Source organism: Ammodytes marinus (genome assembly GCF_949987685.1).
Source record: "Ammodytes marinus genome assembly, chromosome: 7".
NCBI classification, from domain to species: Eukaryota; Metazoa; Chordata; class Actinopteri; order Uranoscopiformes; family Ammodytidae; genus Ammodytes; species Ammodytes marinus.
The window spans coordinates 23,710,460-23,721,927 of record NC_137211.1 but is presented as its reverse complement, the minus strand read 5'-3'; the positions used below and the strand labels follow the sequence as shown (position 1 = coordinate 23,721,927).

The 11,468-nt window shown below is 39.2% G+C and overlaps 1 protein-coding gene across 2 annotated transcripts; it reads right to left on the bottom strand.

Moving 5' to 3' along the window:
• Positions 1–442: 442 nt before the first annotated feature.
• On the bottom strand, positions 443–7,454 carry tpx2 (TPX2 microtubule nucleation factor). 2 transcript variants are annotated; one of them, XM_080031267.1, is made up of 17 exons: positions 7,405–7,454; positions 6,830–6,951; positions 6,121–6,231; positions 5,701–5,824; positions 5,136–5,195; positions 4,791–4,913; positions 4,531–4,640; positions 4,270–4,418; positions 4,002–4,176; positions 3,583–3,721; positions 3,111–3,330; positions 2,895–2,990; positions 2,607–2,780; positions 2,374–2,520; positions 2,172–2,283; positions 1,363–1,550; positions 443–768 (listed from the first exon to the last, which is right to left on the bottom strand). In XM_080031267.1, exons 2-17 carry the CDS (start codon positions 6,936–6,938, stop codon positions 658–660), a joined length of 2,148 nt encoding a protein of 715 aa, XP_079887393.1. In that variant the 5' UTR covers positions 6,939–6,951; positions 7,405–7,454; the 3' UTR covers positions 443–657. The 2 variants fall into 2 exon arrangements, with proteins under 2 accessions (XP_079887393.1, XP_079887394.1); XM_080031268.1 differs by having other exon boundaries at positions 1,363–1,529.
• Between the last annotated feature and the right edge of the window lie 4,014 nt (positions 7,455–11,468).

Genomic DNA, 11,468 nt, shown 5'->3' with positions numbered 1-11,468 from the left:
GGATGCTGTTTCCAACACTAAAAATCCCGGACGGATGTAGTAAACATCCAGGTATTTCTATGCTGGCAGATTTTTGACCGAGCCAATCAGCGAACAAAGGGAGTGGCTCAGAAGCCGGCGCATAACATACGTCAAGACCAAACGTTATGCAATGGTTGGCAGATCCAATCATTTTAAACGTCAACAGACACCCGCCTTAACGTTTGTGAATTGAGCGATTCCAGACCTTCTGTACAAATTAAATGAAGTACAATGGTCTGGTAGGACCAGGCTAATGCAATGCTGGATAACAGAAGCAAATCACTTAACCATTAGTGCCAGGTAAATTCTGTCAGAGCATCAGATGAAAAGTCCAGAATCAGTTATATTTTAAAACATTTTTATTAGAAAGGTCGCAAGTAATTATAGCAAAAAAAAAAGAGTGAAAATATACAGCCTGTGGTTAAAGGTCGTAATGTATAGCAAAAAAAAAAAGAATGAAAATATACAGCCTGTGGTTAAAGGTCGTAATGAATAGCAAAAAAAGAGTGAACATTTACAGCATGTGGTTAAAAGCGAACGCTCAACATGGGAGGGCTTCTGGTAAAAAGACTAAAAGAAAACTAAATACATTAGTGAAATATGAAGATTTATACAAAGTGGAGGGAGACGGGGTGATCACAAGCGGAAGCGGTCCGAGAAGTTCGGTGAATGGGGGATAGTGAGGGGAAGTTCACTCTTCTTCAATGCAACAGGTTTGTAGTGTCTGATGGGTTGAGCCTTGTGAACCTGCAGAGGAGGTGAAGAAAAGCAGTCAGACACTGCAGCCGCATACAGAGGTTCAACTCTGAGCAGACAGACCATTTTATCATTACATATTATAAGTTGATTCTCAGTTTGCTCAACAGCCCTTTAAAGCCGCTGTAATCCAAAAATCCTTCTAACAAATTATTTGGGAAAGTTAATTGCATGATAGTAAGCATCTGAAAAGAGTAGAGATAGTCAATAAAAAAAAAGGTATGTTTGATAATTTGGTTTAGAGAAGGACTATGCTCTGGTTCTTATTACACAATAAGTATTTATGAACCAATCATGGCAGGTCTTTGCTCGAACATTCTATAAAACAATGATTGTTGCCATGGATACTTTGATACAGCTATGGCCGCACAGTCCAGTCAAACGGTCTTAACAGTAAAAAAAAGAAACTCGTTTTATAATATTTTTTTAACATTTATTTTTACAAATCAGATTTTTGTAAAAGCTTTTTGAGACACTCAAATTTGATATATAGATTTTTCCTATTTTAGACGAGATTTCCAGAGGCTTTAACACACAATCACTGATCACTCTACTTTGCAAACGAAGCCTTGTGCAGACAGTTACCTGATCTTGCCGCATCTTTGCAATCTCCTCCGTCTCCCTCTGGTCCTCCTCTCGTCTCTGGTCCTCCTCCATCATCATCCTGAGAGCTTCCTTCTCACCGGCCACACGCTCGTACTCCTGCCTCTCTCGGGCCCGTCTCTCTGTCGACAGCTCAAACGCCTCCACCACTGCAGAAGAGTGAATGCCTTCTAAAGAGTGCCATGACAGGTGGTAGTGAAGGCAACATAAAGAGTGAGTTACATAATACCCAAGAGTGCTCCAGCCAAGGAGCACGAAGCCGAAGCACTACGTGAAAAGACAATAGCCAATAACTGTCACCAAAACCCATGTGTAGACCTAACACCAATAAATTGGGACAGCATGATTAAAAGGTGGAGTCAGCGGTTTTGGGGGCGCTTGTTGTCAAAATCAAGGAATACCTACCGTTGTGTCTATTTTTCGATGCACTCAATACAGAAAGCGGGGATCATAAAGAGATAGTCACGGAGTATGACAACAAGCATTCTCCAAAATTGCTGACTCCATCTTTAAATGGAAAGAAAGAAAAAAAATGTAGGAGCTACAGTATGCAGCAAGTCTGACCCAGGGTTTAAACAGTTGTATGACTGGCTTTACAAATTCATTCCGTTCCCCCACTTGTGCAGACAGTCATGCTCATTGCTCGCCAATCAGAATTAGCTAAAGCGATCGAGTACACCCTCAACAAGTGAGACCCAAAGAAAATGTTACATTCATGATGCAGAAAAATCACCCTCCACTGAAATTCAGTGTGAAGAAAAGCAACACTTTGGGTGTTTCTGGTTTCTTACCCATTGCATCCCGGCTCTCCTTTTTGGGCTGGAAAGGCTGTTTATGAGTGACTGTGTTTGGCCTTGCTTTGAATAGTGCTGCTTCCTCCTGCTGTTTCTGCTCGTCTTTCATCTACAAAGCACAGGAGGTCATTTTTATAATCCAAGGTTATAAGACTGTTGTGTTAACCAACCTATATGCAATGCCATATCCCTTTCGTACCATTTGTTCCCAGCGACTGCTCTTCACGGCTCCCCGTTCATCTAGGAGCAGCCTGAAGGGCTCTGGCTTTGTGGCTTCCAGCTTCTTCTTCTCGGGGAGGTTAACCGTGTCAAAGTCTGGCAGTGGCTGGGCCTTAAACTGTGAAACCTGGTCAAGTTCAAAACATACAAGCAAATTAACAGGCGTCTCTTTATTCTGACCTGAAGACACAACTTCTGGAAGAGCAACTTCACCTCCTCATTTCGCTTCTCCTGCAGCTTCTTCTCTTTCAGTGCCCTCCTCTCTCGTTCCCTATCTTCAAAGGAGAAAGGACAGACCTCCACATGGTGGTGCTCTGGTAAGCGGGGCTGGAAGGGCATGCCAAAGTGAGGCACTGGAGGGGCCTTGATAGGTGAGGGCTGTTTAACCTTAAACAAAACCGCAGGTACAAGGTTATTACCTTCAGTTAAAGAAAAGGCAATGTCATTTAAGTGAATGAAGGGGAAGAGCGCTGAATTCAAAACAACTTAACGTGTCCTTACTTCCTCAACCCTGGATGCCACATGAATCCGCTTCTTGAGGGCAAAAGCTGGAGATTCTGGCACCGTTGGAGGCAGAACCTTCTTCTCTGGCAATCCCTGTTTACAGGAGGAAATCCTATTTTAATATATTCCTATGGAAATGTCTGTAAAAGCTTCACATTCTCTAGAAATGCCATTTTTACAGTGAACCTTTGCATTTGACATGTTTAAACTCACCGTCACTCCTTCCAGCATCTTTTTGGGCACAGGCTGGGATTTAAAGGTGTGCGATTTCTCTTCCTCTTCCTGGGGCTTGGCGGCCTGTCTCTCCTGGAGCCTTTTATCAATCTGCAGCTCAAAGCCTTCTGGCACCGTGGGCTCCTTCACTGCTGGCCTCTTAAGGCCTTCCACACCCTCCAATATCTTCCTGTTCAGTTCCAGGGCCTTGATTGGAAACCTGGGATTAAAAAAAATAAATAAAAAAAGCTTAGTGCAAATACAAACCCTGACAATTCCGATGTCACAAGCTTTTTTTTTTTTTTTTTTTTTTAACTCATTTGAAATAGGTGTATGCGTTCTGATGGTGATTTTTATATTATTAGCGATTAAAAAGTTCAACCACTTTTTCTTTCCAGACAGAAAGTAGACTTGGCTTTCAGTTTAAGAAAGTTACAAAAGCATTGTGAGATGGGAGAGTCTGTGTTCTTACTTATTCAGTTTTTCCAACTCCTCTTCCTCCAGGTCAGAAGAGCTCTTCACAGTAGTTGGCCGGCTCCTCTTGACAGTCATCAGGTGTGGGGTGTGAGGCTGGGTGAGCTTCAGGTGGCTACCCTTCCTTTGGGATGGCCCTGGAAAACAAGCAATTATACCCATGTATTTCAGATACAGTTCAACGCACACTTAACTGTTCTGAATATCTCCTTACTATCTGTATTAGCACCAGATTTATTTTCAGCACACACACACAATACTGACAGGTAGCTCACCGTGGAGATATTCACTGATGACAAAATATAAATTTCTGACAACAAGCATTATACTGAATCACTGACTGCACCTTTAAATATTTTAACTCCTCTCCCGAAACCATTTGTGGCACAGAACTGAGTCACCCAAACATCTCCTTACCTCTCTCTTGACTCCTGCGACTGCGCAGGTGGTAACGGTCAGGTGTTCGTGTGTGGAACTGTGCGATCTGCTGAGCCGTGGACACGTAGGCAGACTGCCCCTCCGCCCCTTTTCTCTTGTTTCCCCTCGACAGGTTGAAGGGTTTTGGTACTGTGGCACCTTTCATAGCCTTTGCCTTAAAAAAGAGCATGTTTCAGGTGAACATTTAGCAGTCTGGATTTAAAAAGTATATCTTTAAAAAGGTGATTGCTTTGTATGAAGAACTTACTGGGGAGGAAGGTTTGCGGAGCTGAGCGATGAAGTCCACTTCCTTGTGGGTCGTTTGGGATGAAGTCGTAGCCTTAACACGGGTGTCTGTGGTGAAGTGGAATTCTTTAGGCACCGTCGCCGATAGGACCATCTTCTTTGGTGGTGGATCTGAAATAACAGTGACATACTCTTTTAAAAAGGTAGTACAGGTGACAGTTTCATCTACCATTTACTAATGGTTGCAGCCGCCCATCAAGTCAAATCAGTTATATTTACTCACTGCCAGCAAGAGCAGCTTTGTAACTGGCCTCGTTCTGCTTGCGATGCAGAACCACTTCATTCTGGAGGTCTCTGATGCGCTCCAGCTCCCGTAGTTCAGAGGCATTTGGCCTGTTTTAGACAAATTAAAAACAAAATTAAGCTTTAACCTACTGAGTATTTTGTTTAAATGTGGAAATATTCCTTCAAAGTCAAACCACAGTGATTTGCAATGAATTCCAAGAGGGCGAGGCTGAGAACCACTGGTAGTTGTAGACTCACTCTGTGTTTGCAGTAGTGGAAGCTGCAGCCCTGGTATTGGGTGCAGGCCTGGGATTCATTGGTCTATTCTTGTGCACAACACTGCTGCTTTTTCGGGCAGCTCGGGCAACAGGACTCCTAGAACTGAGGACATCCGAGAGGAATTTAGGGTCAAATGACACGTTACAGTTTTGTCGAGCCGGCTAACGCAAATAAAGTTGGGTTATATCAAACTGATATCGGGGTACACATCGGGTTTCCTATGCAAAAGTGTTTTTGTAAAGTGAAAAGGAAACAATCTGTTGGTGGGTGCTGGACCTATACAATGTTTCAGTGGCTTTAAGTGCAGGCAGTGGTTTCACTTACTTTCTGTGTTTCTTTGTTGGTGGTGCTGGATTGCTGGTTAGCCCTTTACGTTTTGAAACCCTATAGTCAGGAAAAAGAAACAGGATTTTAAATTATAGTAAAAGAAAGAACACTATAGAGAAGTTGTTCTATGTGCTCATACCAACTGATTCTGCATTTCAATAGCATCTTCGCAAGACCCTCTTATGGGTCTCGTCTAACAAACCTCAATCCCGTTGTTTTCTTGCACTTTTCAAACCAAGAATAGATTACCCTGAGCCACAGACAGTATACAGCATTTTTACAGGCTGAATACTCCGTGTAGCAAATACAATCCACTTTGTAAAAATTAGAGCTGCATTAAAAACTAAAATATTTACAATACAAACACTGTACAAATGAATGACTGCCCACAACATTAACTCAACACAGGGGCAAACGCAGCTTATATCCAGTTGCTTAAATGGTCACAATTGTGCAAGAAACATCAGGTAAAATGATAAGTTATTAATCAGTACCACAGTTACATTTTAAACATTGCACAGCCCTATTGTATCACATTTATTTCCAAGCACAAAGACAGTACCTGCATGGTTGGGCAGGGGGTGGGTTAGATGCCCTCGTCTTGGGTCTGGCACCAGTCCGATTAGGAGATCTACCACCCCAGGTTGTGACCACGTTTGAAGGTTGAGCTCCGGATGTGCTAGGAGCTGAAATATGGATCAGTCAATATGGGTTCATGTTAAAAGTTATGACTATTCACTGAAATTACAGAAGACTAAGAACGACCACTTTAGAGTTCAGATTTCAGTTGTCAATGTAAATGCATAAAAGTAAATAAAAGTCGTCTTGTTTTCATAAAGTTGTTGTGAAACTGTTTAACACTTAGATTATTTATACTCTCTCTGAGACTTTGGGTCACTATGGTGCACTATTCTCCAATTCCCTTATCCCTCAACAACAATAATCATAACAAGTGATATTAGTTACAGTATCCAAAACTAACCACAGTCCTCTTCAGTCCTGAGAGGGTTGACGACGGCTCTCGGACGGTTTTCACTTCTTTTGAAGCGTTGGTCCATCACTGGTGTTTGAAGGCCACCATTTGCCTGCATGTCTGCACATAATAGAAAAAAAAGGGGATTGTGAGATACTTTTACAGACAATTTGTCGTTTGGTGTGGGTTTCTCTTGTGGTGGCTGTAGTAATAATACTCAAAACAACCCGATAAAAGCCGAACTGTAATGCTCTTATTCAGATGTACATTTTGATGCTGTTCAAATGGTCTGCTGACAATTTAATTGTCAAAGCTGCAGTGGCCTTTTGTTAAGGGCGTCATGAAATATCCAATGATAGCTAATTGAAGGATGTGCAACAGCCAGGGTACATTCTGTGGAATTAGCCACATACACCCATTCTGTTCTGCGTGTTCACAGATTGAGAGGGGGTGGGGGGCAATAACAAAAAACATCGTGATTTCAAAATAATTCATGCGCTGGAGAAAAACACTGTTAAAATCTCAACAAAGCCTAACATTTTGAGAAGCCAATGTTTATTCCAAACGCGTTTTGAGTTCGTGTTGTTGTCTTTTTAGTCCACCCTCACTAACTCCAGCCCAATGTAGCCAGAAAGACAAGACAAGCCCTGGTGACTGCATGAGGAGGGGAATGTTAACAGGTCAAAATATCAGACGAAAATTCCGAAAGGACACTTACCAAACCACTTTTCTTCGACCTCGGCATTCTGCAGCTCTTTCAAGTCCACTACGTGAGACGGGGCGTCGAATTCGTAGCGCTCAGAGGAGTCAGAGTCGCTTTCGGCCATAATAGCAATGCACCTATACAAGAATACAGTAAACACGTCGAATCTGTCACTAACAATGAAGGAAAGTAAAGTCTGCGTTAGGTTAACCGACCAATATGTCCATTTATTTAAATTACGCCCATATCTAGCCTTATTTTTGTAAAGGAAAAAGACTAGCTGCATAAAGTGAAGACACTGGGAAAACTCCACAAAAGACGTGCCTTCTGCCCTCAAATGTAAAATTATATAGTGTGCAACGTTATGTATCCTTCTGACTACGTTTACAGAGGGAAAACAACTGGCTAGCTAACCTAACTAGCCTTCAGAAGTATACGTTAGACTGGCTAACAGCTCATTTTAAACGACTCATGTAAAATGTTGCTTCACATTCATGACGCAATCAAAGTTAAGTATACTGGAAGTTCGTAAAATTAGGAAACAATTACTGATATAGAACTAAATATGTAGGATTTGTTGAAAAGCTTACCAAGGACGTCTCACTCAAGGAAACACGGATAAAACTGTGGACCAACGGCTTGACGTTTAAATTTCGTTCTTTTTGAATCAGCAAATCAAGAACGTCATTTTTACCCGCTCGCCGCCTATTGGCTCATATGAGTCAACTTCCTCTGACGTGACCACGTGATCACTACAAAGCAGACAACAAAGTAATTTGGACACCTGCGTGCGTGTGCCTTTCTTTATATGTCCATGGCGTGTGCAGAACTGCAGAATCAGTTTTCCAAAACAAATGCATTGGCTATCAATTTACCTGGATATTACATTACGGTTAGATATCTGTGCGCATTTATTTATCAGTAAACAATATCAAAAACATGTTATCGACGGAACGCCCTAGCTATTGTAAAATATATGCTTTTATTTAGGCTTCATAGGCTCAATAAGAGTAAGAATACCATTACAGACAATCGCAAACACGAATGGGTGATAGCAAAATGTAGCCAATTAACCGGTCAGAGCTGTAGCCTATAGCCTAAAGTAAACACTGCTATTCCTCTCAAAATTACAGGATACAATAAGTGTAACCTACAGCCTAGTGTTGAAAACACAGCTCGTCTACTATGGACATAATCTAAGATATAGGCTAATGGTAGTTGTGTCATTCTCCAACTTCGGAGGTTTTTGTGTCCCTGGCAGATATAATGAAAACAAAAGCACATTTCTTATTTTTAAAGTTTGTCACACTTAATTTACACTAAAATTACTCTTGGAAAAATAAATGGTACACCAGTCAATATTTTTATTATACAAAAAGTCGTGTTTTATATGTGGTTTTGGCTATATACCCTTTGTCGCCGGGTCCAGTTTTGGACATTCAACATTGTACAATTAAATACTGATATAGCCTAGTATTACTTTAAACATTTAATAATACAAAAAGGTGTATTTTAATTAAATGTATGATATATTTTAAGAAATATTAGTATTTTATGTATTATTTTATTGAAAGAACCCTTAGGTTCACCGTCATTTCCATCACACTGAACAAAATGTGTATTATGGGAGGTTTCTTTAGGGTTTCTGTACTAGGTGATCACAGCATAGTCATGTGACAGTAGAGCAAATGGATAGAGGAGAAATGCAGCTATAGTGGGAACAGACACCCGTAGAAATCAATGTTAAGGTTGCTTAAATCAAGAATATGTTTATTGGTTGTCATTTCCAAACAACTCATATTTCCTTTAAAATATTAAATTATGAGACAATAGAGATGTTATGTTGTGTATTTTGAGTGTATTTAATGCTAACTCTAAAAAGGACATTTACAAGCCAGTATAAAAGCAGATAATTTAAGAAATGTCATTTCCACAACAGTCATTTCCATCACTTTTTTCATGTTTTGAAGGGACTGTGATGGAAATGACAATGGTGTTGTTATAAATGGATTTAATTTGGCTTATATCACTGAAACATTCATATGAACTAAAACAGTTACAAAAACAAGTTATTAGCTCATTCATAAACACATCATTCAACATTACTGTTTGTCACATGTAATTTCCGTCACATTCTATCATTTCCATCACACAGTCATTACCATCACAGCACATATTTTGAAGGAAAAATCACAAATAATAAACACAATGACATTATGTTTTTAAATATTCTTTTAAATTGTTTAGCTATTGATACAATTAAAACTACTGATTTAGAAAAATCATGATTGTGCCATGTAAGAAATTGATTGAAAGACTTGAGTGGAATAGCTCAATTCAAATTTTCATCTTTACAAAGGAAAACTATTTAACCCCGAAAATAAATTGATTTAAAACATTTGGTCACATCTGGGTGGGTGTGAAACTACATTAGATATTTTGAAAACACCGGCTAAGTTCATAGTTTTGTTAAAAAAGGAAATTTTTGCAGTGTGATGGAAATGACGATTTCCTCTGTTTGTTAGAACAAGATTGCTAAAATGATATATTATTTAAATAATTTCCTCACAGCCACTATCAGGAAATGTTTCTACACAAGATGGAGAACTACAACATATCAATACATTTCTAAAAATAATATGTTTGATTTTCTCAAACTTTCAACACCTAAAGTGCCTCAAGTTGGAGAATTACCCATTTACTTTTTTTTTTGGACACCAGTTGCACTTTCATTAATTCTGAATGACAGCTAAAGTGTATTATAGGCTAATAGGCTAACCATTCTCATATGCTGAAGTCATAGTTCAGTGTGATAGAAACTTGACTAACTTGATAATAACATTCCTTAGTCAATAGTTTTTCAGGCAGATTCGGTTATTAACCAAAGTGTTGGATAAATCATAACTTTTGCCCTGATTATGCTGCTACACAAAAAGTCAAAGGATCCAGAGATAGAACAAGTCATCCTGATCAGGGTTCATCTCGAGAGGATGACCAAATACAATTCATGATCTAGGAACCCTGAATGTCAGTAACGTTTAGTTTAGTGCCAATCAAGCAGAATTTGATATATTTCACAGACTAGACTGAAACCTTGGACTGCTGGTGGAGCTATACGCCTATAAATTTCAGAACATCCCCAAAGTCTGTACAAAATATCATGGCAATAATAATTGATTGGATTTATATAGCGCTTTATTTCTCTGTGACTCAAATCGCTTATCCATCCAAAAGTTGCTTAGGGACAGTACAGTATAGAGAAACCAATGTTGTTGTCCTTAGAGCCACACAGCTAGCATGGCAAAAAAAAAACAGTGCTATCAAGTGTTTTTTCATGAAAGTAATTGGAACTTTCTGCTAGTGTGTCTCTTCCAAGTGTTACATTTCTGTACAATAGTGCTTTAGAAGCAATTTAATGTAAAGTGCAAAGCGTCAATTAAGTGATTAATTGTCTTTATTAATTATATGTAAAGGACAAATGCAGCATAATAAAGTATATACAATATACCAGATAAAAAAAAATATTCATATGTTCAAAATCTCAAATGACACTAGAGACGATATTGAATGTAAATTACAAAGTAGGTTTTGCACCATTACTCGCTGATGTAGTGACTGTACCATTGTATTCAGGTGGTCAGGGGTTACATGTTTATTGGTGTACTTGAGGTACAATCATGTTAAATGCATTTTCTCCCTCATTAAACACCAGCAAAGACTATTTTATTTTATTTTCTAACGTTTGAAACCTGCACAATTTACATGAATGTCTGCTTGCTCTCAATCTTTTCTGTGGTGGAGGGAGCCTCCCCCCACTCCCTGGGACAATAAAGCTGAAGGTTTTTCTTAGCTTGGATTTAGCGACTACAGATTGTCAACAGAAAGCCTGTCTTATAAACAGGGATATTGACAAGTAAGCAGGCTCTTACAAATACATGCTTTTGAAAGATCCACTGAATATTTATCAGCTTCTGCTTTTTCAACTTAAAAATAAATCTGTCCCTTGCAATTATTATTTATGTATTTTAAACTTTGAAGTAGGCTATCAAAGTGGAATACTAAACTTCTGATGTGCTGTTTTAGGTAAATCAACTAATCAATATAGGCTAATAGCCTATAGTAGAATTTTGCCTATAGTAGAATTTTTTTCTGTAATGGGGTTACATTTGAGGAAAATTCAAAACATTTTATTTGTACATTAGGGACAGAGCTACCTTGCCACTTTCACCCATTTCATTTTAATTGCTGCCACTCTTCACCACTGTGTAAATGTTTCGTGTATTTGATGTATTTGCATTGAATATTGTGTATGTATTGTTGTTTTTCCTTTGAATTAGTTTGAACTCGACGTCATTGTAAATGAGGGTCACCCCTCAATTGGTCTCTCGAGGATAAATAAAAGTTAAATGAAAATAAAAAAATTAAAATTGACATGCCACCAGTAGTAGGCTACTTTTCTTAATATGCTGCCAAAGAAAGAACACAGAAATGTAGATCTAAATCACCTTGGGTACCTTGCTTTGTACATATAGCAGAAGGGTGTAGCCTACGTATGGTTACAAACTTCACCAGGAGCCATAACCCGGGGCCAAACTATGCCACTTTGCCCACACCTCTGTAGGGTAAAACAAAACAGGGATATTTGTAGCGATGT